Source organism: Drosophila nasuta, chromosome 3, assembly GCF_023558535.2.
Source record: "Drosophila nasuta strain 15112-1781.00 chromosome 3, ASM2355853v1, whole genome shotgun sequence".
In the NCBI taxonomy this organism is placed as follows: domain Eukaryota; kingdom Metazoa; phylum Arthropoda; class Insecta; order Diptera; family Drosophilidae; genus Drosophila; species Drosophila nasuta.
Genome location: NC_083457.1, coordinates 22,217,897 through 22,245,503, shown reverse-complemented (window position 1 = coordinate 22,245,503; position 27,607 = coordinate 22,217,897). Strand labels below are relative to the sequence as shown.

At 41.6% G+C, this 27,607-nt stretch overlaps 4 protein-coding genes and 1 long non-coding RNA gene across 13 annotated transcripts; 2 read left to right on the top strand and 3 right to left on the bottom strand.

The window, feature by feature from the left end:
• Positions 1–13: 13 nt before the first annotated feature.
• Positions 14–5,529, bottom strand: LOC132792086 (uncharacterized). Of its 4 annotated transcripts, none has more exons than XR_009632969.1 (4): positions 5,515–5,529; positions 5,199–5,375; positions 3,315–5,017; positions 14–3,250 (listed from the first exon to the last, which is right to left on the bottom strand). It is a non-coding gene; the product is annotated as an uncharacterized LOC132792086 (long non-coding RNA). The 4 variants fall into 4 exon arrangements; XR_009632970.1 differs by having other exon boundaries at positions 5,252–5,375; XR_009632967.1 differs by having other exon boundaries at positions 3,315–5,375.
• On the top strand, positions 34–20,970 carry LOC132792055 (paired amphipathic helix protein Sin3a). Of its 6 annotated transcripts, none has more exons than XM_060801272.1 (12): positions 34–737; positions 9,315–10,249; positions 10,314–11,638; positions 11,713–13,376; positions 13,739–14,039; positions 14,102–14,477; positions 15,063–15,583; positions 15,649–15,978; positions 16,041–16,247; positions 16,326–16,577; positions 19,301–19,678; positions 19,745–20,970. In XM_060801272.1, exons 2-12 carry the CDS (start codon positions 9,796–9,798, stop codon positions 20,249–20,251), a joined length of 6,315 nt encoding a protein of 2,104 aa, XP_060657255.1. In that variant the 5' UTR covers positions 34–737; positions 9,315–9,795; the 3' UTR covers positions 20,252–20,970. The 6 variants fall into 6 exon arrangements, with proteins under 6 accessions (XP_060657255.1, XP_060657256.1, XP_060657253.1 ...); XM_060801273.1 differs by having other exon boundaries at positions 13,727–14,039; positions 15,081–15,583; XM_060801270.1 differs by having other exon boundaries at positions 13,727–14,039.
• Positions 20,971–21,142: 172 nt separating this feature from the next.
• LOC132792061 (H(+)/Cl(-) exchange transporter 7) lies at positions 21,143–24,386 on the bottom strand. The gene is made up of 9 exons (XM_060801286.1): positions 24,055–24,386; positions 23,806–23,919; positions 23,536–23,737; positions 22,492–23,463; positions 22,262–22,431; positions 21,815–22,201; positions 21,596–21,754; positions 21,452–21,535; positions 21,143–21,386 (listed from the first exon to the last, which is right to left on the bottom strand). Exons 1-9 carry the CDS (start codon positions 24,274–24,276, stop codon positions 21,264–21,266), a joined length of 2,433 nt encoding a protein of 810 aa, XP_060657269.1. The 5' UTR covers positions 24,277–24,386; the 3' UTR covers positions 21,143–21,263.
• Positions 24,387–24,445: 59 nt separating this feature from the next.
• Positions 24,446–26,216, bottom strand: LOC132792069 (protein stand still). Its single transcript, XM_060801296.1, has 4 exons — positions 25,783–26,216; positions 25,477–25,728; positions 25,045–25,206; positions 24,446–24,987 (listed from the first exon to the last, which is right to left on the bottom strand). The coding sequence occupies exons 1-4, from the start codon at positions 26,011–26,013 to the stop codon at positions 24,577–24,579; spliced, it is 1,056 nt and encodes a 351-aa protein (XP_060657279.1). The 5' UTR covers positions 26,014–26,216; the 3' UTR covers positions 24,446–24,576.
• A 364-nt stretch (positions 26,217–26,580) lies between these two features.
• On the top strand, positions 26,581–27,531 carry LOC132792079 (adenylate kinase isoenzyme 6 homolog). The gene is made up of 3 exons (XM_060801307.1): positions 26,581–26,839; positions 26,900–27,051; positions 27,114–27,531. Exons 1-3 carry the CDS (start codon positions 26,803–26,805, stop codon positions 27,441–27,443), a joined length of 519 nt encoding a protein of 172 aa, XP_060657290.1. The 5' UTR covers positions 26,581–26,802; the 3' UTR covers positions 27,444–27,531.
• Positions 27,532–27,607: the final 76 nt, after the last annotated feature.

The following is a 27,607-nucleotide window of genomic DNA, read 5'->3' as shown; positions in this document are numbered from 1 at the left end:
TTTTCGACGTAAAATAGATTATTTTGCAATGGAACTTGCGGTCACGCTAATCTCAGTAGTGAGACTAATTAAATTTAATACAAGTCCAACATAAAAATAGTGCAACGTAATTCAGCGCGCAACACATATGACAGGCAGCAGACACAACAATCAAATAAATCAGTCAAATGTAGTGTTGGCATATACAAAAAAAAAACAAAAGAAAAGAAACAATATAACAAAGTAGAACAACGCAACGTTGCACGAGTGAGTTGTGTGAGAGTGTGAGGTGCGTGAGCGTGAGTACGTACATACATATGTGAAGTTTTTATAAAGAAGCGTAGTTTTGTGGAGGCGCATTTTACGTGCAGAGCATACAAAAAGTTCGTAGGCGCTGGAGCTTCGACAGCAGTAGAAGTATCAAGCAGCATAAAATCGATTCTAAGTGCATACATCATATATATATATATATACTTGTATGTTGTATATGTGTGAGTACGTGTCTGTGTATGTGTGTTTATTGCAAATGTAAGAAGCAGAGTCTCACGCGCTTCTTTTCTGCCTGCGAAAGATTCACACAACAAAACGTATCATATTTAAATTATTAGCGCAAAACAAAAATAATACGCGACCAGTTGTTGCTAACTAAAAGTGCGAAATACACAATATAAAAAGAAAAAGTACAAAAAAAAAAATTAAAAAAAAAGTTTTATCTTGTGACATGTTGCTGAGATTTCGTGACCCAAACTTGCAATCAGGTATGTAAACTGCGGCAATAAATATTATATCGATGCATACATACATATATAGAAAAATGCGCGCCCATTATTATATATGTATACACATACATATGCAGATATACTTTTGGGTTTGAGTGTGTTGTGACGGTGTCTGTGCCAGTAATTTGTACATAACCTCAATTTCTCAATTGATTACGCTGAGCGATAGCGCATTCGTGAAACAGGCGTCACAATCTATAAATTAAATTTCCTGCAAGTGCTTTTTATTTATTAATTCATAATTAATAATGCATGCTCCTCCTCCCTTCCACCGTTGTCTTTGTCTAAAGTTTCCGCAATTCGATTACGTGCCCATGTATGTGTTTGTCTTTGAAAATTGTGAACGTAGACATATTTAATTGTCTCTTTTTAATTTGATAAAACGAAAGAAAAAAAATAGTTATAAAAAAAAACGCCACACACAATAAATGTCTGTAAAAAGGAAGGTATTGCAAAGAGAGAGCAACAACAATGACGCATATCATTTACACGAACACACTGCTGCAATCCCACACCGACAACAACAATGAGAGTGCATGTGTGTGTGTATGTTTGAACTGAGCACTGAGAGTGCCAAGAACGCGAGACCGATTTACGCTCTCTCATTGCCGCACACATTCTCTCTCTCACCTTTAATAAAAATACCAACAACAAAAATACCATGTTGTCAGCAGTTCAAATTCAAATTGTATGCCTACCCCTTCTTTTTCTCCGTACTTCAGCACTTCGTAGAATTCTAGCTTTTTGACCAAAACTACTCAACTCAAGACAAAGTTATTTCACAAAATGCTGTATTTTATATAGTGACTAAAAGTATTGAAATTTAATGCAGTCTATGTTATTTAGCCGGCAAACATGGCCAGTTACATGTAGTTAAATTAAATTTATCTTTAACACAGTATTGATAAGACCTTAATTTGTAGTCAGTTCTCGTACAAAATCTTCAATGTGCTTGTGATTCAAGTCTGGTTTTAGTTTGCCTCGCTTTGGGGTTAGCTTTTGGCTGCTTGCTTTTTCATTTACCCAAAAAGATGTGAAAACTTGAAAAACGAGTTATAGTTACATGCGATCGCACTTCATAGTCGATACCCTCAAAAAGTAACCATGTTAACTTCGCGAAGCAATGTGTAACCACAACAAATTGTTAAGGCATTCCTTAACTCCTTTTTTCATATGCGAAACTTGATTTCAAATGTTTAGTTATCTAGTTTCCAACCAAAGTGTATTTAATCTTCGTTGCTGTTGCATTTTTGTATTTTATTTTATGTCGCCTTTTATGTAAATAAAGAGAGAGAGGCTAGCTTTTAAAACGGGGAATGCCTGCAAGTAACGCCTAGTGTGCTATGCAATTTACAAAGCTTTGTCTTTCTTTTTGTTGTGTTGGATTGTGTTGTGTTTCGTTTGTTTGTCAAGGGCCAACGAGCAAATCTTGAACCCGCCTAGGCTAAAATGTAGTTACTGTAAAGTAGATATCTTCTTTGTGCTGTGCACACGCTCTAAAATTCAACTTTTACAAGGTTCTTCGCTATGTAGAGGTTAGTTTTCGTATTCCAATATAAAAGCTTTCTATTTTATATATTAAATGGCTTACCTAATTTAAGCAAATATTTTCTTAAAATTCCTCACTTTTGAGTGAAGCAAATATTCTAAATTTCTATATGACAACTTAATGACTTATCAAATAAACTCTAAAGTTTAGTGAACCAGTATGTCTATAAGCTTATGGATTAAATAAGTATTACTATATTGTATTAAGATATTGCTCAGTGACTAATTTACTATTTTTTGTTTTCTTTTATAATTTCTTATTTTTATGATTGACCTATTCTATAAAGTTTTAATTAAATAGTCGCTTCTGACTATACATGGGAACATTAACTTTCTGTATTTCTTTGTCTTACAAGACTTCACTAACCAAATTAATAGCTCATAACCGGATTAAAACACAACTTCTTTCATCAATCAATTTGATTTAGTTTGTTAAAATTTCTACAAATAATGTATCTGCTTCAAAATTGCTATATTTAGTAAGACATTTCGTTAACCCGGCCTTTAGGTAGGAATACAGACAATAATACTATTATACTAATATCAGCTATACACAAAACATATCTTGCAAATTAATTTACATTGCCCTTTATCTGTTCTTTTTTTGATACCACATTTTTCGATGACTTTGCACGTAATTTTAAACTATCTTCTGAAATATCATACACACAACTTGGAGTACATAAGACAACAAATTAACAAAAATTTGCTTTTAAAATGCAGCACAGCATATATAGTATTTATATAAATTGTGTATAATTAAACAGTTGTTGTTTGCTTGCTTTTCGATGTTACATTCGACCATTCTGCCGCAGCTGCTGCTCATATTTACATATAGATGTGTGTATATTTGATATATAAATATACATATATATTTATATATCTTTTGTTTATTGTTGCGCAATAGCAAATGGCGTGGCGTGGCGTGGCGTGGCGAGTGGCATCTGAAATTAGTGTACAGCAATTAGTATAGATGAGAACTACCTGAAAATACTTCAGCTCACATACATACGTGAAAATTGTAGTATATGGAAAAGACAAACAATCCATAGTCCGTGTCCCACTAGGCTATGCAATTGCCAGCCACACACGCACACACACACTACTGTGGTTGTCCCTTTTGCACTTATGTTGGAGCAGGAGGTTATGACTGTGTGTTTTGGGAAAGAAGTGCAACTGCTGCAGAACACTGCACAGGCGCCTGCTGTTGGTGAACTTTGAACTTTTGTCGGCCGTCAAAGCTTGTTGTGTTTTTGTTCTACTCGATTTGCATTATCTATAGTTATCGGCTAACGCAGTGTTGCAGTTTGCAGTTGTTGTGCTGCTGCTGGCAGGTGACAGTCACAACCCCTTTCTATCTCTCTTCTGCACGTTGTGCGCAATGCATTGAGCGAGCGCACTCGAAAAGAAATCGATAATTGCAAGGTTTCCATTTTCACCACCGCGATGAGCGCAGCAAACACAATTCGCAAGTATACAGATTTTTATTGGACGCCGCTCCTCTGTTGCCGTTGCTGCTGCGGCTGCATTCAGCCCCCATTCAGTTCCTTTTTCTCACGGCCGATCAAATTCCAACATGTGTTTGACCATTGCAGAGAGCAAAAAGGCCGACCAGTGTATGCACACATATGTATGTAGACGCATACATACATGGTAAGCTATGCTATCCACACTCACACACGTACATCGCTCCTCTCTCCGCCATTGCCATGGTGGCGTTGGCATCGCAGCCACCGTCTCAACTTGCATCCACATTGTGTGTTGGTTTTCTTTTACCTTCATGTCTGGCTGCTGTTGCTGCTTTCTATGGTGTGTCTCTGTCGTTGTGCGTCGTCTTCTCGTTTCCGTTTTGACAGCAGCAAAAACTACCATTTCACCACCACTTGTGCAGAGCACACACACGTAGGTATATCAATGCATGTGTGTGTGTACGCGTGAGTCAAGTCAAGTGTAAGGTGAGGTGAGGCAAGGTGTATGCCGTCGCTCTGTTGCCGTCGTCGAAGTCACAAAGTGTAACCGTGGCAGTGTTGTAGCCTGCTACTCGTCTGTTTGGTTTCTGATTTTCAGTTTTGTCGATTTCATTATGTACTGCAATATCTCTGTGGCCGCGCTGAACTCTCGCGAGTATGGTTTGTATATTTGTATATGTGTGGGTGTTCTCTCTCTCCCGCATCATCACCATGGTTTGGCTCTCGCCGCTCTCTTTTATAGGGTGGCCATAGTGCAAGCAAACATGTTGCTGTCGTCATTTTGGTATGCTAGTCATGACCAGCTAGCCGAAACACCCTGTAGATACCAATGCCTGAACATATTCTGACTCTCTCTGGCACAAACACTATGTATGTAAGTAGTGTGAGCCATTTGCACTTACGTAAGCGTCTCGTATTTGAATTTATGAGCCATTTTTGCACTTTGCCTTATATTTTGCTTCGTCTTTAGATAGCACATTAAAAAATGTCGAGTTTTGATTGCAAATGCCGATAACTCAATTTTTTGCGGAATTACTCCCGCCGTCTCCTTTTGCTTGCTTGCCTCAGTGGCACGAAATGCGAATGGCTTCTCTGGCCTGGCCATGGGGCTGAACCACAAAGCAGCGAGCTGCCGTTCGCTGGTTGGTTCTCGAATATACAGCGTGCTATTTGTCTCGCACACAGCGTGACCGCTCGCATGGTACATTATATACTTGATGTGGTATATTTTCACGTCAAATTCTGTGGAGAAGTATATAGATTTATGGGAGCGTTTGTAACATTTTGTCTTCAGTTTGTTTATTCTCAAAGGAAACTTTTAGTTTAGTATATTTTCGTGGGGAGGATTGAAGTTGCGGTCACACTAAGTTTTGACGGTAGCGATTGCAATTTGCCCACGAACTAAAAAGATTTCACTATTTACCGTGCATCTTCATGTATAGTATGTATTGCTATACATAATAAGCATGTATTTACTTTTATACCGAAAGCAGCATTTTCCCCATTTTTTTTATGCTCGAAGAGGCTTGATGTTGGTTGATGCGCTGCGTTGCCTCCCTGTTTGATATGCTGTGCTGCTGCTGTTCGTCGCAAGTTGCCACTGTAGCAAATATAGCAACAACAGATATGACGAAAATTAAAAAGATGAATTCCAAAGCAACACTGCGCGCGCGCGGTTGCTCTCTCAATTTTCTCTCTTTGAATTGCTTACTCGCGAGAGCGCGCTCTCTCGCACATACCCTGTTTGCATTTCGCGCTCTTTTGTTTCTTTGCTCACACTGGTCTCGCCGTTTAATCGAAAATGTTTGCGGCGGCGTTAAGACGTACGAGAAAACGTTTCCTCGCCAAATTTTTTGTGAATATCTGGTAAAATAAATATTCAGTGGCAGGAAATTTTGTTAAAAAAAAGTAAAGTGAATGGTTGGAAAATTTCTATACCCGCGTAGCATTTTAAATAAAATATAAGAAAAAATTGTGAAAAATTGCTCTAAATACATACACATACATTTAAGTGCAAAATCCCAATGTACTAATAAAAAAGCAGCAAATAAAACGGTGAAAAGTTGTACAGTGCAGTGAGGAATGGAATAAAAATGGTAGTGCAAAATACTGCGTAAAACGTGAAAGTTTTTCAATAACAAGCCAACAACGGTTTATAGTAAATATACTTTTTATATGTATGTATATGTGCATGTGTGCGCATACATACACTTTTCAAATACACATACATAGGAGTACACTGTTTTTGATCTGATGTAAGTTATCTTTCGCGGGATGAGGAAAGTGGATGAAAACGTATCGTATTCTTGTTTAAATTGAACAAAGCAGTTTAGTTATTTGATAATTTATAACATCTGCTTAGTTGTTAGCAGCAAAAAACTTGTGAAAAATACAACATTTTTAGGTTAGGTCAATTTCAATTGGTTTATGTACGACAACGGCGACGGCACACACACACAGAAGCAAAATCGACATGCATACACATATATAAAGCGCACAGACAAAAAGTCGTCGATGGTTGCTCGCACTCAACACACATACAATCATAACACGCGTATACACACATACACTCACACACATACAAGTTTTGAACATTGCTTGTGAACTGACTGTATTTTTTCAACGTAGTGTCGTTTTATTTTCGTTCGTTCATTCGTCTGTTCTCAGCAGTTCGTGCGCTTATCTCGAATTTTGCTTTTATGCGCCATTCGCATGTACGTCTGTATATATTTTAGTGCATATGTATATATATATTTCAGTGAATATGTGTATGAGTGTTTCTTGTGCATATACACAGATGTACATGTATGTATGTATAAATGGGCTGGCTCCTAACACACAGAATAACCCGCTGGCAGCTGGCTTGGTCAACTCAACGGCTGGCTTGCTCCAAGAGCAAGCGCCATCGCCTCTCTCTCTAGTGATGCAAAAACCTCGGTGTTTGTGCTGTGTATCGATTTGAATCTTAAGTTTTTTCCCTTTTGTTTAAATAGAATAACCTCTATTTATTCAATAAATGATTTTCATCTGCTATTGTCGTTGTTAGCTTAAAATGCAGACTCAAAAGATGTGATCTATCAACCCAAAAAAAAATACATTAATGTTGACGCTAATAAAAAAAACCAACTCGATAGTATCGATAGTGGCTCTTTGTTTTTGTATCACTGTATCTCGCTCTCTCTTGCTCTCTCTATTCGTATATATGAGTATGCAAGTCTCTTTGAATGAGAGCATCTTCGCTCACTATTATTCGACGACGGACGACTACTTTGGGCTATATGAGCTTGAAGCTACCAGGCTGCCTTCTGCTTTGTTGTTTTTTGTCTTCATTTTTTCTATTTTGTCTATAGTATATATGCATGTATATGTATTTCTCTACACATCCATATGTTTTATGTGTTTGCAAAATTTATTAATAGCGTGTAGATTCGAACACAGTTTAAGTGTGAGTGCGAGTGCAAAAAAACTAAACGTTTAATACCGATGTCAAAAAAAAATGTGCAAAATAAGTTACAGTCGGAGCAAAAAATAATTTTGCATATTAACACTATTCTCTGCAGTGTATACATAACAAAACAGATAAGATAATAGACGTGTGCACGTAATACAAAAACAAAAAAAAAAAAAATGGAGGGAAAATTTGCCCACATGTCTCCCTTTAACACACACGTACATGAACAACTACAACGAACGCCCCAATTTTATACGGAGCTCGGCAATATGGCGCTCTCGCGAGAGTGACAAATGTATATACGCCAATATGTGCGTGTGCTTGTATGTGTGTGTGTGTTGTATGGCGGCCGCACTGCTCCAAAATCGGACAGCAAAGCAGCCAAGCAGCAGCAGCAACAGAGCAATAACAACAAAAGGCCACACACAGTAATGAATGTGTAGAGTAGAGAGTGATGTGGAGAAGAGTGGGAGAGAAAAGAGCGTGTGCCGCCGCGACAAACGTTTTCAACTTGTTTTCGCATTTGGCTATAATATATACTTGAAGGATTATTTGCTGTGCGAAAGGCGCCGCACTCTCTCTCACGAGAGCCAAAAGTGTGGTGTATTTTGTATTTGTGTGGGCTCCCGGTACAGTTTTCAAATGCAAATTACTGTAATTTGTTGTTTACAAATGCACATATATTATAGATTCATTAAAATGTTACCACACATACATACACTAATTCTAAGATAGGCATGAATGTGCACACATATAGGCGAAGGCATCTGAGATATTCGCCGAGAAAATTCACAGAGGTGGCGCTTTCTGCTCAAAAGTCTCCCGCTAGCGTTCACACATATATTTGTGTTTTTGTGTGCGAATGTCGCTTCTAAAAATTCAAGTTATATTTACACTTTAACGACTTGAAAAACGCACTCGATGGGGAGATCTGAAATGGTGCTTGTGGGCTTCTCGTTGCGCCCGCCAAATACTTGTTTATAGTTGTTGTTGAGCCAAACATTTAACCACGAACGAAAAAAAGAACTTAATAGAAGTAAAAAAAAACCGAACTGCGCCACAAAACAAATATGCGGTTCTCAAAAGCGCTCCCGCTCTCTGCGCTGCTCTATGTCAAGTTTCTCTCACGCTCTCTTGTATATTGTGCTGCAACAGAATAAAAAGAATGAAGGAAAGCAAGCAAGCAAAAGCCACCAAGGAGAGCAACAGAACAGCCGCCTCACCACCACCAATGTTAACCAGCATTCTATATACTCGTTTGTTTTGTCGGCGGCTGCTGTGTCTCTCTTTCTTCGTGTAGGTTGTGTGTGAGTAGTAGTGTAGTAGAAAGAGGCAAACACCCTGATGCACACAAATTGACTCTCTCGTTCTCTCTTCCTCCCCCTCCTGTGTGTGTGCACGCTTCACGAGCCCCCCAGCTCAAGTCGTAATACTCGCAGTAAATTCTATGCAAGCTGACGTCGTCATCGTGCATGGGTCATAAAAAAGCTCTCCTGGCAGCTTGCCTTGTCTTCTGCCGTCTGCCCTCCCTTCTCAGTTTTTACTGTACCCGTTAAAAACAACAAAGCGCGCGCGCCCAATTCCGGTTGCGCTTATTTACACACACACTCACAGACACATGCATGGATGATGATTCTCTGATCTGAGGCGCGCTCTTCTCTCAGCCCTCAGTTGGTTTGACTTTTGCTGCTGCTTGTAGCTGTTGCTGTTGTTGTTATATTGGCTGCGATATATACAAAGAAATAATTTTCTACTACTCACACATGCATAAACTGTAGTTTATTTTCTAGCAGATTGTGTAAGTGTGTGTGAGGAATTTGTCGTTGAACAATTTAAAAATTTCATTGGAATGTGCAAGAAGTTTGCAAATGAAATGAAATAATAGCTAAAAGATACAACAGCTGTTTTATTTTGTATTTTTGTGAGTGTTATACTCAATGATCAACATATAAGTCAACCACAAACATATCGATAAACCACAAACATTTATCGACGAACAAAAATAACAGCTGATTCAGTTGCAATTTCTCTAATTTCACGCTTACTTAACCCCTTTGTTTTGTTATTCTTTTTTTTTTTTTATTATAGTGACTGCAACGTAGACGCCAGGGAGCAAAAAACAAAATAAAGTGAAAGAGAGAAAGAGCGACGCAATAGCAGCGACGTGGCAGCAGCAGAGAAGCTTTGAGGTGGTAACAAAATTGCTAAACACGTTCGTATTGGAATCTTTGGAGCCTGCCGCTTAAGCGGGCTGGCTGCGTTCATACTTCCCCAAATGCATAGACAACAAGAAGAGGCACAAGAAGAAGAACATATGTTGCAAGCACGACGAACAGAGCATCAGCTTCAAACACTGCAGTCTAGTTACAGTTATCAATTGCGACCACGACCGTTTGTTGCCTACTACATACGCTCGTAGAGAACGAAAAGAAAAGGCGTCCAGTTCCCACAACCAAACAACATTAAGTAGAGCACAACAACACAGCAACAATATAATAAACAAAAAACGAAAAAGAAAAAAAAATAATAAAGTGTGCAGCAAATCAATAACAAAAATTCAACTCCAAGCATGATGAAACGCACGCGCATCGATGAAGTGCAATTTGGCACACGAACTGGCCCCGGACCAGGAGGAGGAGTAGGCGTTGGTGGAGTTGGAGGTGTCGGTGTCGCTGGATCAGCTGCCAATAGTGCCGGCGGCGGCGTGGTCAACTCGGCTGGTGGCGTTACCATTGGCACAGTGGTGCCAAATGCGCACAGTGCCACAATCAGTAGCATTAACTCGATACATCATCGGATATTGACGCCACAGCATGGCGGTGCCCAGACAATTGCCTATCTGCCGTCCACAACGCCAACGGCGGCTACGAATCTGAAAACAACGAGCAGCAGCAGCAACACCGCCAGCATTGTCGATAGCGCCAGCACCGGTGCTCAAACAACCGCTGTGGTGCCCGTTGGCGTTGGCGGCGTCGTCGTATCCACGGGCAGTGCGGCCACACAAACCTTGCAGTATACCACATGTAAGTATGCGAGTCTGGATTAACTTTCCTCAGTAAGCACTAACGATTTCATTCTTTTATGTAGCTTACAGCGTCGCCTCCATACAAGCGGGTGGCACTTTAAAAGCCAGTCCAGCGGACAGCAATGCAGTGCAGATTCATGTCACAGGAGGCACTGCAGTGCCTGGAGGAGGCTCACAGACAGTCTCAAGCAGCTGCCAGACAGCTGGCACAATAAGACAGCGGACAATTAGCGGCACACAGACAAACGCCAGCAGTGTTGGCGGCAATCTGACCACAACGGCACAGCAAACCCAACCCCCAACCACACAATCGCAGCAACAAACGCCTCCCAATGGACCCGGTGTGGGTGCAGTAGGAGCTGGAGCAGCAGCAGCTGCTGGCAATAGCACTCCTCCGCAGGGCGGCGGTCAATTGGCTGGCGGCAGTGCCGCCGCGCCACGCCTCAAGGTCGAGGATGCGCTCAGCTATCTGGATCAGGTGAAATACCAGTATGCAGATCAGCCACAAATCTACAATAATTTCCTCGACATTATGAAAGAATTCAAGTCGCACTGCATCGATACGCCCGGCGTCATAGAGCGCGTCTCGACGCTCTTCAAAGGCCATGCCGAACTCATCTATGGCTTTAACATGTTTCTGCCGCCTGGCTACAAGATTGAAATGCAACATGATGCGCTCGGTTTCTCGGTGCCCGTCGTCTCGATGCCATCGCCGCCAGGTGCGCCCAGCAGCACCGGCACCGTGCACATGATTGCCGGTACCGGCAACAGTCCGTTGGCAACGGCGGGCAACGTAAATGCGCACACAACGACGCCCACCTCGTCTCTGAAGCCAACAGCGTTGGCACAAACTCCTGGACCACCAGTTGGCGGTGCTGCGGCGGCGTCAGTAGCGGCTGTGCCACAAATACAAACGGCTGGTGCCGTCAATTTGATGACACACGGCGGTGCATCGCTCACCCAGACTACCATACATGCACTGCAGCCGTCTGCTGGAGCGGCACAATCGCCCGGCGGTGGTCATGTGCATGTGACGAGCAGCTCAGCAACTGTGCCACCAGCTGGTGTTGGTGGCGTGGGCGTCTCCGTGTCGGCGCATAATATACCGCAAAACTATTCGAGAGATCGCGGGGAGCAGCGTGCAACGATCACGCCAACGGGTCCGGCTTCGGTGCCGGCGCCTGGCGGTGCCAGCATTGTGGTTGGTGGTGGTCCGCCAACACCCAATTCATTGAGTGAGCTGAGTCCGCATGCGGCGGCAGCGGGTCAGCACAATTTGCATCACATTCAGCAGGCGCATCAATCGATACTGCTGGGCGAGACGACGGGCCAGCAGAATCAGCCTGTGGAGTTTAATCACGCCATCACCTATGTGAATAAAATTAAGGTGAGTGTCGATACGGGTTAACTATCTAATATGCAACAGGAATAAACAAACGGTTTGCTTTATATTCCCATTAGCATCGCTACCAAAGCCAGCCGGCCAAGTACAAGAAATTCCTGGAGATACTCCATGCCTACCAAAAGGAGCAGAAGGTGATGAAGGAGAGCAGCGGCGGCGTCGGTGGCGGCGCCATGACTCAAGACAAAATGCTCACCGAACAGGAGGTCTACACCCAGGTGGCCAAACTCTTTGGCCAGGACGAAGATTTGCTGCGTGAATTTGGCCAATTTTTACCCGATGCAACCAATCATCAGTCGTCGGCAGCGGCAGCAGCAGCCGCACAATACATGTCCAAATCGGCGCTGCACAACGATCATCACAAGAAGCAACAGCAGCAGCAACAAACGGTGCAACAGCAACGCACAACAACAACGGCCACATTGAGTGGCGGTGCCCACATCAGCATGTCCTCGGCATCGCCATCGGCTGTGCCCAACAGCGGCTCGCCGTTGCATCTCAGCAGCGGGGCGACGCTGTCGCAAATCGACAGCAGCAGCGCACACGCGCATGCCGCGGCCATTGGCAACTTGTCGGCTGTTAATACGAGCGTCAGCATCAAATCCTGCGGCGTGCAACAGAATCACATTATTAGCAGCAGCGGCGGTAGCATTTTTGAGAAGGAATATCATGGCTTGGGCCAGCAACAACAGCAGCAGCAACAACAGCAACTCCAGCAGCAACAGCATCGTGGTTTGCCGCCCCATCTGCAGGGCGGCCAGACGGCTGCTGGATTACGTGGCACGGCGACTGGCGGTGCAATGTTGGATCAGCGCAACAACCATCATGCCCAGAAATATGTGGCACAGCATCCGCATCAAAATATGTCGCAGAAAAAGTCACCGAGCTACGGTGGCGGCAACATGGCTAATGCTAATATGCCGCATCATCATCATCTGGGCGAGAATTCGCTCGATCGCAATTCGCCCAACATTGCAAGCTATGTGACGCCAGCACAATTGCCACCGCATCCGCATCACAATGCGCACAACTCGAGCGGCGGCAGCAACAGGCAACGGCAAGTGGATGAATTGTCCACAGCGGCAACAATTGGAAGCGCTCTCAGCACAGGAGGACCACCGCCAGCGAAGCGTCCGAAGCCATATTGTCGCGACGTCAGCTTCTCGGAGGCGTCGCGCAAATGCACCATCTCGGATGCTGCCTTCTTCGATAAGGTGCGCAAAGCATTGCGCAATCCCGAAGTCTATGACAATTTCTTGCGGTGCCTAACACTCTTCAATCAGGAGATTGTCTCCAAAACGGAGCTGCTCGTCTTGGTGTCACCGTTTCTCGTCAAGTTTCCCGACTTGTTGCGCTGGTTTACGGACTTTTTGGGTCCGCCTATGTCGGGACAACTTAGCGGAGCCGCTGGCGCTGGCGGCTTGATCGATGGCCTGCCTTTGGCGGCCACTCAACGGCAGGGCAGCAACAGCAGCTCGCACGATCGTGCAAGCAGTCATCAGAGCACGGATTATGTACAAGATGTGGATCTATCACTCTGCAAGCGCCTTGGTGCCTCCTACTGCGCTCTGCCACAATCCACGGTACCCAAGAAGTGCAGCGGACGCACTGCGCTTTGTCGCGAGGTGCTCAACGACAAGTGGGTCTCGTTTCCGACGTGGGCTAGCGAGGATTCCACGTTTGTGACCTCGAGGAAGACACAGTTTGAGGAGACGATCTACAGGTGAGCGAAAGCTTCAACTTTCCTGGTTTCCTAACTTTCCCATCCTATTTGTTATACCCACTACTCAAAATCTGTCTGTTTGAGATACCTCTAATCTCTATCTGAATAATTGTTAAAATGTTATTCGGAAAACAATTGGTAATCCCTTAAAACAGTTAAGCGAAAATTTGACAGTCGGTGTACTCTCCACTGTAGTTTCTTTTTGTTGTATACTTTGTTTTCTGTTCTTTTTCTTATTTATATTTTCCTCCTCTGGTTATCTCTTGTTCTGTTTCTGTTATTTGTTTCTGTTCTTTGGCTTTCGTTTATATTTTATGAATTAACGAATCAACAAACGCTCTAAACACAAGGAATATTCACAGAACGGAGGACGAGCGTTTCGAGCTGGATCTGGTGATTGAGGTGAACAGCGCCACAATTCGAGTGCTCGAGAATGTGCAAAAGAAAATGTCCCGGATGTCACCCGAAGAGCTGGCCAAATATCATTTGGACGATCATCTGGGTGGCACTTCGCAAACAATACATCAGCGAGCTATTCATCGCATTTATGGCGACAAATCCGGCGAAATTATTCAGGGCATGAAGAAGAATCCTTCAGTCGCGGTGCCCATTGTACTCAAGCGACTGAAGGTCAAGGAGGAGGAATGGCGGGATGCCCAAAAGGTATGCAATGAAGTTGTCCATTAATTGAACTCCTTATTCTACTATATTTATAATTTTTATAGAGTTTCAACAAGCAGTGGCGCGAACAGAACGAGAAATACTATCTGAAATCTCTGGATCATCAGGCCATCAATTTCAAGCCCAACGATATGAAGGCGCTGCGTTCCAAGAGTCTGTTCAATGAGATTGAGACGCTGTACGATGAGAGGCATGATCAGGAGGATGATGCCATGGAGGCGGGTGGACCGCATCTTGTCCTGCCATACAAGGATAAGACCATACTCGACGATGCGGCCAATTTGCTTATCCATCATGTGAAACGGCAGACGGGCATCCAGAAGCAGGAGAAGCAGAAAATCAAACAGATTATTCGACAATTTGTGCCTGATTTGTTCTTTGCGCCTCGGCAACCGCTCAGCGACGATGAACGCGATGATGGTGAGCATACGCTACATATTTATTTTTAATCTAGACTTTGATCACAACTTCAAAACACTCATTTCAAGCATGAACTTACAATTAGTTTCGATACATTTTAGCTGCCTCTTGTTTTGATAAAGTAAACAGTGGGAGACAGCTTTTAGAGAAGCGTTGCATGAATACACAGTTTAAATGTAATATTTCATTTTTTTAGTGTATTCTTGCAACACTTTCTTAGTAAAATATTTGCTACTAACAACAAATTATACAAAACAAATCTAAAAACTAACAAAAAGTATTTAAAATTCAAGTATTTTTAACTTAGCGAATGTTTTTTTTTTTCATTTTCTTTTCTTTTTTATACAAATTTTTTTTTGTTGCGAATTTGCCGTTGCCATTTGCAATCAATTAATTTGGTAATTTAACAACTGTAATTTCGAATTGCATAATTATTTATGACTAACCCAAATTAAATAATAAAAAACAACCAAAAATGGGGAACACCAACCACCACAACGACACAACGTATCCACTGCACACAAATCGATAACGATATCGTAACCAAAACCAAAAAAAACGAAACGAAACCATACTCTACTCTAGCCTTTCAATTTTTGGTAGATGACACTAAAATGGACGTCGATTCGCCGCTGAGTCGCTGCGCCCCCAAAGGCGTTGGCACGCCCAGTAGCGAAGGCGCCTCCCCAGCGCGCAGCAATGCGAGCAGCAGCAGCAGTAGCAACAATGCGAACAATGCCACTGCCAATTCAGCAGCTGTGGCGGCCTCCATCAAGAAGGAGTCGGAGGAGGCGACGGCAAAGGCAACGACGGGGGCAACCGCGTCTTCAGATGATGCAACGCCGTCGACGTCAACAGCAGCAGCGGCGGCAGCAGCGACATCATCATCTTCAGCAACTGTCGGCGATGCAAAGGACAACAAGGCCGAGTCAGAGGAGGGAGCGACGAAGAGCAACAACAATAACAGCCTATCGGCAACTGGCGCAAGTCCAAGAAGGCCAGAAGATGCAGCAGCAGCCGCGAGCGCCGAGTTGAGTGTGAAGCAGGAGCAAGTGGATTTTGCGAATCCCACGCTACTGCCAGCGCACGCGCAGGGACAACGCGAGGTAAGCATTAAGAATGAAATCTTTTGCTTTTAAATCAACAACTAATATTCCACTTTTAATTGCAGAACGAATCCTACTCGCTGTTTTTCGCCAACAACAATTGGTACCTATTCATGCGGCTGCATGCGATTCTCTGCGATCGTCTGCATGTGATGTACGAGCGTGCTCGACTTTTGGCCATCGAGGAGGAGCGTTGTCGTGTTAATCGGCGAGAGAGTACGGCAACGGCGCTGAGACTGAAACCCAAGCCCGATGTGCAGGTCGAGGATTACTATCCCACGTTCCTGGACATGCTCAAGAATGTGCTTGACGGCAACATGGACTCGAATACCTTTGAAGACACGATGCGTGAAATGTTTGGCATCTATGCCTACATTTCCTTTACGCTAGACAAGGTGAGATCATCATTTTGCTCAATTGCTTACAACTGTTTCTATAATCTGTAACTCTTCTTTAGGTGGTCTCGAATGCTGTGCGGCAACTTCAGTATTGTGTCACAGAGCGTGCCGCCCTCGACTGTGTGGAGCTCTATGCCAGCGAACAGCGACGCGGCAGCACTGGAGGATTCTGTCGCGAGGCACACAAGAGCTTCGAGCGGGAGATGGGCTATCAGCGCAAGGCCGAGAGCATTCTTAACGAGGAGAACTGCTTCAAAGTGTACATTGTATGTGGATAATGAAATTTTGTCCATCTTTCCTCATTTGTGGATTAAACTTACAAATATTTCGTTTGATTATTGCAGTACAAGATTGATTGTCGCGTGACCATCGAACTGCTCGATTCGGAGTCCGAGGAGACGGAGAAACCAGCCGTGTTGAAGGCACAAAAGTTTAGCAAATATGTTGAACGTTTGGCGAACCCAGCATTGGGTGGTGGAGTAGGTGGAAACGGAGGGGGAGGAGGAGGTAGTGGTGGCAACAATGCTACCTCGGGCAATGACAACATGGTGGAATCAACGGACATCAAAATGGAAGAGGAAGAGGAGAACGCCGAGGTGAGTGCCAAACATGTGAATAACTCGAAATAAAAAAGCGAAATCAAAAACGAAAGAAAAAAAAAAGAATTAAGATCAGCAGCAGCTTTATGTGTGCTTGAAGAGTGGTTAACCATGTTGATTGTGTATTCTCTGTTGTGTTTATTTGTTTGTTTTGTTGTCGTTCAGTTTAGTTTACAATTTTCACCTACATTATCAGTTTCGACGTCGCCACGACTTCCAATTATAGTAATAATAATACTAAGACAGCACTTACTCCTTTCACTTCCGTTCATACTAACTGTTAGTATCAGCAATCGATAATATCCGATAGTCGTCTGTCGATCTTTTTTGACTATATATTCTTTTAAATATCAAGTCTGTATTTCAATATTTTTCACATGCAATTTATTTTCTTTAATATGCATTTCTATTTAATTATTTTTTATTACATTTCGATTCTTATTTTGTTTATGAAATTTTTGCAAAAGTGTTTGGTGTCATTCTTGTTATATACATATATTAAGACCATCGATACTGTGGTCCTCAAGAGACAGTGTATAGACTGAACAAATCTCATTTGTTGTACATATTGTACATAATTTCATACATATTGTATTGTTAAATTGTTGTACTGCTTTATTTTGTTGTATATACTATTTTTATGTGTTTATTGTTATTCTTTACGTTTCTTTGTTCGCGTCATCCACTTTCGCCCACAAAACTTCTTTATCTACAACTTTCATTTTATCGTTCTCTTTCCTTTCCGTTTCGTCTCTCATTTCAACATGCCGCCTACCAATCGCCCACATATCCGTATGCGAACCAAAAAACATTAAAAAAATTATTCACAAAAAATGAAACAAACCAAAAAAAAAAAGAAAAATGTTCACTAATTAATGCTTTTTCTGCATTTTTCTCATTTTTTCCACTTTATTTTATGTACCAGGTCAATTCCAAGGCTTGAAATAACAAAATAGTTTTGATAATTTCATTGAATAAGAAGAAGAAAAAGTCGTATTGCAAAATGAAATAGTAATAAATGAATTTGTTTTTTGAGATTAACAACCAACCAACAACAAACCCGCAACAACAAGAACAAACAACCAGAATACAATATTCATCCAGCCATCCCCACCACATCAAACACACCACAACACACCATACTACTACCAGCACCACAAATACGTACAAACAAACACATACACACCACACCACTATACATTAATTCACCCATCGTACACACAAAAACACATAGACAACACTTGAATGTAAAAAAGTCGAATAACACATTTTATAAACCATACATTATGTAAATTTTAGTACATACCCGAAACAAAATACACAAACACATACACAGCAAACACAAACCCAAACCGAATACATAAATAATACGCATATGTATAAATATGTTAATAACCAGTAGTATCTAAATAATATTCATAGGCACGCATTTACTGCATTTGTTTCTTATTTCGTTTTGCTTTGCGTTACAAGAATTACAAAATACAATAACAAGAACAAGAACACATTCCCATTAGAATGCCGTTAAATTGCCAGACAGGTGAATGGTTAAAGAGAGAGTGAGTGGGAGAGGCAATTAAACTTGAGTTTGATAGCAGCGAGGTTTATGTTTGTGTCGTTGATCCATCGCCGCTGCTGGGCAGCATCGATTAAATTTTATCGATAACTATATGTTGGTTAAGGGCCAAAAGTACTAGAGCAATCAAAGCGTATATTAATAATAATATAAAAGAAAAAACACAATAAGAACAAATGTAAATAATGTTTGTATGTATATGTACTTTAGCATAAGTGTTCAGCGTAGTGAATTTGTGTATAAAGCGATTATCGAGATTGGGAATGTGAGTGAGAGTTTGCAAGCGAGAGAGAGCAATGAGATTAATTTTAAATGTGTGAGAAGTAAGAAGGTGGACGTGTTATATATATTTAACAATTTTTTATAACTCCTCTACACAATTACATAAGCAAAACGAAACAAACAAACCATCAGTTGTATGAATTCAATTGAAATATATAATTGAAAGTAAAATCGAAAGTCAATATGTGTTATGTTATATCGTCTAGGTTCGTTTTTGAGTTGTTTTTTTGGGGCTTTCATTTTTTGTGGGTATTTTAGTGCAGCTGAATGAATACATTATGTACATACACATATAGTATATATAAAGTATATAGTGTGTATATGCTTTTATGTTTGAAGCAAGGTAAGTTACGGTATGCATACCACGTAATAATCATTGCATTTATTTAGATTGTAACATACAAACAATATTTACAGTTGCTCTCATAGGAGTGCGATTAATCGATGTATTTTTGTTTCGTTTTGTATCGTTTTGTTGTGAATGTTCTTTGTATATCGATTTATGATCGATATTATTTTTTGTGTGTGCTAAGAATGCGTACAAGCCATGGACTTTCTTTTGGCCTGGTACAACAACACTATCACCACACTCTCCTCTGTGTTTTTTGGTTCCCCTTTTTCCCCTCCCCTCCTTTTATCATGTATAAGTATAGTAATCGTTAGTAGTTGTTTTACACACACAGACACGAACAGACAGACAGTACACCTACACACTTACATACGCATACTTGATTTGAACTATCTTTAAGTGTGACCAGCATAAGCATGTTTGAATTTGCATTTAAAACCAACTTGTTGTTGCTCTCTAGAATGCATTTATTAATTGTCAATGTTTTTTCTCTTTCTCGTCTCGTATTTGCAGCTGGTGCGTGGGACACGTAAAGCGCGCTTCCTATTGCGCAACAAGCGTCGATCGCAGTTGCACGAAGAGCAGGTGCGTCAACTCTTCGAACAGAAACGTCACTGTGGTGCTGCATCCGAAGCGAATCCTCCATCCACTGATGGTGGCGCAACAGCAAATAGCAACAACAACAACAATACTAATACCAACAATAACAACAACAGCAGTTGGAACAAGCGAGCACCAGAGAGATTGGGTGCAGCACAACTGGGCCTGGCAGAGCAGTATGCCTTTCATGATCGCGACGAAATCAGCACAAATGCCAGCAATGGACGCTGCTTTGTGACCAGCAAGAATCTCAATCTACTCAAATACGATGCAGTGCGTCGTGCCAAGAAGGTAAGTCGATTAATGTTTTAAAAGTTGCTTCGTTATACTCACTCTCCCCTTTTTTTTTGCTTGCAGAGTCATTGCCGCGTCACACAGCTCAAGTACAAGCGGTTTCAGAGCTATGTCAACAAGTGGCTGCAACAACACGTCACCGAACAGTCGCAGCAACATTGCAGCGACTGGTTGCTGGGCAAGACGCCGGAGCAGATCAATGCCAGTGGCTGGGGCGCCACCAGCAAGACGAAATCGTTGCAGCAAAAGGATACGTCGAAGACGCCTTATCGGATCTATACGCGCTACAAGGTGCTGCAGCCAACGTCGAGCAGCAGCAGCAATATTGCTACAGCTGCGACCGCAGCACTGCCAGCAACAGTTGCTGCTGTGGCAGCCACAGCGACCGCAGTCGTCTCAGTGGCCAATAATGCAGCAGCCGTCTCCACCGGCAGCAGCTTGTTGAATGCTGCTGAAACAACGACTACATCGAATGCACCGCAACAGCATTGCAACAGCGCTGCGGCAGCTGCCACGGCTGGCGGAAATGCAGAGACTGGATTGCAGCAGGTTCGACCAATGGAAAGCTAACCGTCGATTGCAGTCGGCGTCGCTTGGCCAAATGCCTTTAGGTGAAGTCCACGCCCCCGTTTCGTCGTACTTTACTGCAAAGCAAAACACTGTTGATATATTTAAATTGTGATAGCAGTTGCTGGACACGTTGCCGGTCGACGGGGGACGGACGACAACAACCTGGCATATTGTTGTGTGGCTAAATAATTATACCAACAATTGATAATTGGAAACTATAACAGCACCACACAACACGCAAAATAATTCTAATTCAACTGCGCAAGCTCTCGTTTTTCACTTTGTACAAAAGTCATTTAAATTATAGGCGTAGTATTGCTCCTAATAAGAATTTTAATAGGCTTATTGCAACAACAACAACCACAACCACATTTTGAGTATCGTTAAGTCTTAGTCTTTACTCTCTAATGTATGGCAGCGTTTGTAGTTAATAAGAGATTTACACACACAACCACACGCAACACGCGCTTTGTCATTTAAGCTCTAGTTAAGTTGATATTGATATCGGAGCGTCTATTTAGCATTAAGATTTTATGAACACACATAGAGAACTTTTTAATTTTACACGCAACATTTAACGTATTTTTATACAACAAAAAACAAAACAAAAACAAACCTTGTACAATTCCTTGTGAATACTATTGATTATATGCATAGTTTAAGCTTAATTTAAGTTGTAAAAAATCAAATGAGCTAATTAAAAACAAACCTATCAAAAATGAAAATTAACTGGCAAATTTAAATTGTGGAAGAACTTCGATTTCTTAATTGCAGTAAAGAGATGAGATTAGATATTGGGAATGCATTCCGAACGTCTCATTAACATCGGAGGCTAATTCAGATTTTATTTTGCATTGCATCGTCCATCTAACGCCAAGAATACCCAGCATATATTGTCTTTAGAAATAATTTCCTGTATTTGACATAATTTACATAAACACATATAAAAGTAACGATTATAGATCTTGGGTATTCGAATAATACAGATAAGAAACAATTTCTTATCCAGACATCACTTGTAAATAAAATCAGCCCGCGTTATGATGCCGGCAATGCGGTTCTCATTGTTGATGACCAGCATATGACGCAGTCCCAGAGCACGGAATATGTTGAATATTTTAGGTACGCAATCATGCTGGCAAATTAAACCGAAATAATATTTAGAGATAAACAAACTCAAAATTATGAAGGTATACTAACCGCATTTACTCGTATGGGCGAATGATTCATAAACAACGAAAGGTCCACCGTATAATTGATTTTTCTGTCCAACGGTCGCACGCTCTAAAGAATAACAAGTTGAAAATAAAGCTACAAGTATGTCAGAGTGAGCATAATAGTTGCCTTAATGGAAGGATAGCGCGGATACACATCCCTAAACGTTTGAATAGTTGTCTCTGGCAGCCAGAAGTGTTTGTTCTCTACGTAAAGAGACTTGAGCAGGATGACAATCAGCTGGGAGCGCAATATAATGCCACAAACGCGACCCTTAGAGCGGCGATCCTGTAAAGCAAAGCTTGAACTTAAAAATGCCTTCGTATTTAGAGACTTTCATGCACTTACGCCCTCAACATTATCCACAACTGGAAAGCCATTGTGCTGGCATTTTCTCAGCACGTCGTAAATGTAATGGGCACTGTCTACGCGCTTAATGCAGATGACGGGTTGGCTCATTATGGCATTGGCTGTCAGGCCCTTGTATTGGGGCAATGGTTCCCAGGACAACATGGGCACATTGTTCACCTCGATGACAGTGTCATAGACACCCTCGTTGAAGGAATCGCCTATCCATTTGGCGGTAATCAAAGCAATTATTAATGGAAAGAAGAACGAAGTCTCGACGCCCGTTGTCTCCATAAGAATGACGGATAAACTGATCGTCATGCGCAGAACGCCGCCCAAATTCGCAGCGGCGCCAATAAGTGCATACTTGCCGGGATGCAGAAATTGCTGGAAGAGAGTAACATTATGTAAATAAAGAACAACTGGTAAAGCACTGAGTTAACCTACTGCTGCGGGAAATAGATAGAATAGCAGCATTGCAATGAGGCGTCCCCAAGCGGCGCCCACCAGCGCAACGGGTATGAACACGCCTAGCGAAACGTTCAAGCCGAAGGTGGCGCACGATAGCACATAGTAGACCAACGTGAACATGGCGAGCGTGAGAATTTTATGTGATCCTGACGGCAGAAAAAAAGCAATCTTAAAATGAAGCAAAACAGTTGATTAGATAAACTCACCTGGCGGATCGTGGAAAAGCGCTCGCACCGTTGCCTCAGGTGTTTGGAACCAAAGTGCGGCAACGGCATTGTATTCGTTGTCCTCGCAAAACAGCTGCACTGGATGTATCGTTGGATCATTGCCCAGAGGTCGACAATCATTGATGAAATAGATCATGCCAGCGGCCATGGAGACGCCCACAATTGACACGAGTATTGCCTCACACACCTTGCCCACCTTCCAGGGCACATAACGTTTGCGAAACTTGTTGATGCGCATGTTCAAATAGTTCCAAGCGGCTCCCAATAAGCCACCCGTCACACCAAACAGCATGAAGATGGGCAGCTCAAAGTATTCAAAAGAAAGCGGCTGATCAAATTTGCCCAGATTAAAGAGACCCGTGAATGTAAAGTCCTTCAGACCATGATATGCAGACAACACAATATTGAGTGTAAATGAACTGATGATGGACGCAATGAGTGTGCGCCAGATGAGATTCTGATTCCAGAAGCTGGCCGCTTCCTCCAGTGAGAATAACATGCCACCAATTGGTGCGCCGAAAGCAGCCGAAACGCCTGCCGCTGCGCCGCCCAAGACAAAGTCACGTTTCTCGTGGTCATCGCGAAACGCTTTAAAGATGCGGAAATCCTTGACGAACGTTGTGCTCTTTCCCTGTGAAATTCCCGCTGCTACCACGGCACCGGCATGAATCATGGGTCCCTCCTTGCCACCAGCCAATCCGCCCACCACGGAGGTGATGACACCAATGGACTTCACGGCCAGCGTCTTGATGCGCACAATTCGCGGCACCTTGACTCCATTCAGATAGCTCTTCACCTGTGGAATACCGCTGCCAGCTGTAATGGGTTCAATAAACGTCACCATGCTGGCGCCAATGGCCACCGGTACAATGCTAAGCAGAATCCACCAGAGGAACGGTAATGCCAGATCCCCGCCTTCCCTGTCCGATATGGGCACATTGTTGTCCACAGCTGTGCAAAAGCAAGAAGAGATATATAAGTTGGTATATTATAATTAATTATAATAGTGGATGTATCGTTTACATGACTTCAGAAACATGTACTTCAATTCCGACAATTCCTCAATGACAATATCTATGGTGCAGGCAATTAGCGCTGTCATGATGCCAATGAGTATGAAGATAATCCAGCGGATGACATTTGTGCGCAGTGAGAAGCGATCCTGTAATCGCTGGCGTTGCTCATCCTGGAACAAGGCGTTATCGCAAACATCATAGTCTAGACTCTGCAAAGACATTGCGATAAGATTGCTATGTAGTGATAATGTTATCGCACAAAATATGCGTTAAATACCTCGTATTGTATTTTATTAATTTGCGCTGCCGATGTACGTGATCGGATATGGAATACAGGTTCAGGACTCTGCTCCACATTGTGGCTCCCGTTTTGTAGCGTCGTCACATCATTCTAATTGGAGTAAAGTGTGAGCCGATTTACAAGTGTTTTGTATTTGCGCAAGTGACGATTACTTTTTTTTAGCATATGCATGAATCATCACAATTGCTTTCGCGGGTAGCAAAGATAAATGTAAAATGCACTTACTGGAGCGTCAGCAGTAATGCCTATTAGGGGTGGTACATCTATGCTAGTGTCAAAAGTCCCGTTTTCAGAAACTTGTGGCTGATTTCGACTTGTCGAAGCTTCCGTTTCATTGGAGTGCGAAGCAGGTAAAGAGAGGGGCGGTTTCTTTGTTAATAGTTGCTCGTCATCATCACTAGAGCTTGAATCATTATCGACATTAATTAGTTTGTTCTTGTCGTCCATTTTCTAAACAGTAAAATCACTTTAGTCACACAGTTAAACACATATCTATAACTAATAGTATAGACAACAAACAATACAGTCGCAACTGGTTACCCGCAGTAAATGCAAGCAGCACAGGTATCGATGCTTTATCTGGCATACACAAAGTATATCGATAATAAGTACTCGATTGGTTTTACTGGTTTATTTCCGTTTGAAATACTGAACATCGAAAAACAACTTGATAATTAGCTAATTAATATTATAGATATGAGATATTGCAGCGAATTTATTTCACAGAAACAAAGTAAAGCTGCACTTTTAAGTGAGATTAAAGTTGAAATTGGGATGTTGGAACTTGAACTTGGCCACGTCAAAAAGCAAGCGCTTGTGTTCGATTTGATTACGCGCCTGTAGTTCATCTTTTATATTACGCAATGTGTTGTCAATGCTTAGCAGCACGTCGCCGCCTCGCGATCCATTCAGATAGGTAGTCAACTCTTGACCACTCGATTGTTGTATGGCAGTGGTGAATTCAATACTCTGCATATCGTCGCTCTGAAAGGATGAGCTTCTGCTCAGATCGATAGCCGCTTCCGATTGCACAACGATCGCTTGTTGCTGTTGCTCGGGCTTGATGAAATTCACATTTAAAGCACGAGGCAAAGTTGTCGAATTCTCGGTAACTGTTGTTAGTTGAATATTTTCAAATATTGTTGAATTATCTGACGGCTGTAATTTACAACAATTAAGACTATAAGCTTATACAAATTTTTAAAAAAATTTTACCTTCTTTAAATCCTCTAGATTTTGTGAATTATTCATTTGTTTGATAATTGTATTTTCATTGTTGTTGGTATTGTTATTGTTGTTGTCTTGAGTTTGGGACGTTGAGAGGTTTCCAGAGCTTTGACTGATGTTATCCTGCGAAGAGTCGCACAGCGAAATCGACTAAAAAGAGAGTTTATAAATTTTACCTGTTTCATTTAACAGCCAGATACTTATTAAGCAATTACATAAATATGCAAATATGTATACTATATACACAAGTGTGAATGCATGTACATATGTACATACACATATACTGAAATTCACACACACAAGTGTATAGCGTCTGCAAAATATAACGGTGCATAGCATTCTCGCTTGCTCTCGTTTTAAGCGCTATCTTTGTCTATTAGTTAGATAGAGACAAGAGTGTGTTTTTCTTGTAATTCTTACGCTTCGAATGGCTGCCGCTTCCTCCTGTTCGTGATGTTCTTGTTTATGTCGTTGAAAAACCTTTTTTATTTTCAGCTGATGCGTTGTTGTAGTTGCAATTGGCGTTGGAGAGGGTGCCGAAGCTACAACGGGACTTGTTGATTTCTTACGACATTTGGCTAAGCGACGATTCTTGGCAATTTGATCACGTCGCTCGAGCAAAGCTGCCACCTTCATTTCGTGCAATTTACCCATCAAAGATACATGTCGGCGCTATTTCAAAATTGCAATTAGAAAATACTCTGAATTAAAATGACAGTCCGTTACCTTGATATGCATATGAAAGTTGCCTGTAGAGCGTATGCTACCGCGATAAATACGATCCGGCGGACAATAGCAGCACCTTACTGTCACATTATCGCCATTCTGACTTTCGATACGATAGAGTTCACCGTTCAAAATATAGGGAACATGTTGACGACGTTCGGGCTCGACTTTCATATTAATTAGATTTTGCTTTTGATCCTCTTCGTCAGAGTGCTGCCTTTCGTTTGGCATTTCATAAAAAAAGATGTTAAATTTATGAGTGCACTAAAAGCAGATCCGTTCTTCAGCCGATGACCGATTCAATTGAACTTTTCTAGCTAGTCAAGTATGCAAGTAACTTTGTATGTATGTATGTAGGTTTATGTTTATATATGTATGTATGTTTATATGTGTAAGTAGCAGCAGAGTACGAATTGCCAAAATAGATACATACGCACATGCATCTGTGAGTACAAAACTACTACCAAAGAGAGAAGAAAAACGGTAAAAGAAAGAAGAACAGAAAAACATAATATAATACGGAAATCAAACGTTATTTTTTTTCATTTTCAATGGAAATGCATGAGTCTTTAAAATGATTAGTAATCTTTATTACGAAATTTGTCAATATAATATTTTTTTTAGTCAAAAAATATGTGTATCCTTTATTTAGTTTGAAGTCAGAAGCTGCACGCGCCGAAGTACTCGAAATACACTCGATACTTTTCGCTTATTATACTTTTACCATTGCAGCCCTGGTCTTACTCTCGGTATATAATAGTATATAATAATTTTGGAGTCTTGTTACGAGAAGCTTATACTTTAAATACAAACATGAGTTTTTAATATAGCCTTTGTTGATTGATTCAACAACATATATGAGCAGACACATTTTCAAACGATGGTAATTCAAATTTTTAATATCTTCACCGCCTAATAAGACCGTAAACCGAATAGTATAGAATACTAAAATATACCAATGGGCAGAAGATTAATAAGCTCACGTTTTTTGAGTAATAACAAAAAAATAACAAACAGAAGATGACGGAAGTGAGCAAACCAAATATTTTAGTAACCGGTACGAATTAATATATATAATTAAAATATTTACATTAAACACAATGTTTCCAATGCACAGGTACTCCCGGTGCTGGTAAATCATATTTGTGCGAACGTTTGGCCGCACAATTGAAATTCACATGGTTGGACTGCTCAAAGATTGCCAAGGATGAGGAATTTGTGTTGGAATACGACGAGGAATATGATTGTCCCGTTCTGGATGAAGATAAGGTATGCCAGTTATATAAATTTTACAATTTCATATAGTCTAATTAATATTTGTTGCATTTTAGCTCATGGATCACCTGGAACCTTTAATGGCCGAAGGCGGCAACATCGTGGAATATCACAGCTGTGATTTCTTCCCAGAGCGTTGGTTCCAAGCTGTCTTCGTAGTCACATGTCCCAACACAACGCTATACGACAGACTGAAGGCACGCAACTATAATGAGAAGAAGCTCAACTCCAATATGCAATGCGAAATCTTCTGTACAATCTTGGATGAGGCCCGAGAATCGTACAAGCCAGATATCGTCTACGAATTGTCTGGGGAAACTAAGGCGGATGCTGAGAAAAGCATGAAAACTGTCAAGAATTGGTATAGCATGTGGAAACGCAAATAGAAATAAGTTACAAGTAGTTGTTAGAAAATATTTTGTAAACATTATTACAAAAACATAAAACCAAGAAACTGTATTTCTTTATACCTTGGTTGACATAGGCATTTTTACTGTTAAAAAACTCAGCTCATTTTAAACTTAAAAACCTTATACTTCTGGAGATAATG

Coding starts and splice junctions, on each gene's coding strand:
- LOC132792055 (XM_060801270.1), top strand. CDS start 9,796: ATGATGAAACGCACGCGCATCGATGAAGTGCAATTTGGCACACGAACT. Junction 10,250..10,313: donor AACCTTGCAGTATACCACAT/GTAAGTATGCGA, acceptor TCTTTTATGTAG/CTTACAGCGTCGCCTCCATA. Junction 14,040..14,101: donor AATGGCGGGATGCCCAAAAG/GTATGCAATGAA, acceptor TAATTTTTATAG/AGTTTCAACAAGCAGTGGCG.
- LOC132792061 (XM_060801286.1), bottom strand. CDS start 24,276: ATGGACGACAAGAACAAACTAATTAATGTCGATAATGATTCAAGCTCT. Junction 23,738..23,805: donor TTAATAAAATACAATACGAG/GTATTTAACGCA, acceptor ATGTCTTTGCAG/AGTCTAGACTATGATGTTTG. Junction 22,432..22,491: donor GCTTTTCCACGATCCGCCAG/GTGAGTTTATCT, acceptor TTCTGCCGTCAG/GATCACATAAAATTCTCACG.
- LOC132792069 (XM_060801296.1), bottom strand. CDS start 26,013: ATGCCAAACGAAAGGCAGCACTCTGACGAAGAGGATCAAAAGCAAAAT. Junction 25,729..25,782: donor ACTTTCATATGCATATCAAG/GTAACGGACTGT, acceptor ATTTTGAAATAG/CGCCGACATGTATCTTTGAT. Junction 24,988..25,044: donor ATCTAGAGGATTTAAAGAAG/GTAAAATTTTTT, acceptor TGTAAATTACAG/CCGTCAGATAATTCAACAAT.
- LOC132792079 (XM_060801307.1), top strand. CDS start 26,803: ATGACGGAAGTGAGCAAACCAAATATTTTAGTAACCG. Junction 26,840..26,899: donor ACCAAATATTTTAGTAACCG/GTACGAATTAAT, acceptor TCCAATGCACAG/GTACTCCCGGTGCTGGTAAA. Junction 27,052..27,113: donor CCGTTCTGGATGAAGATAAG/GTATGCCAGTTA, acceptor GTTGCATTTTAG/CTCATGGATCACCTGGAACC.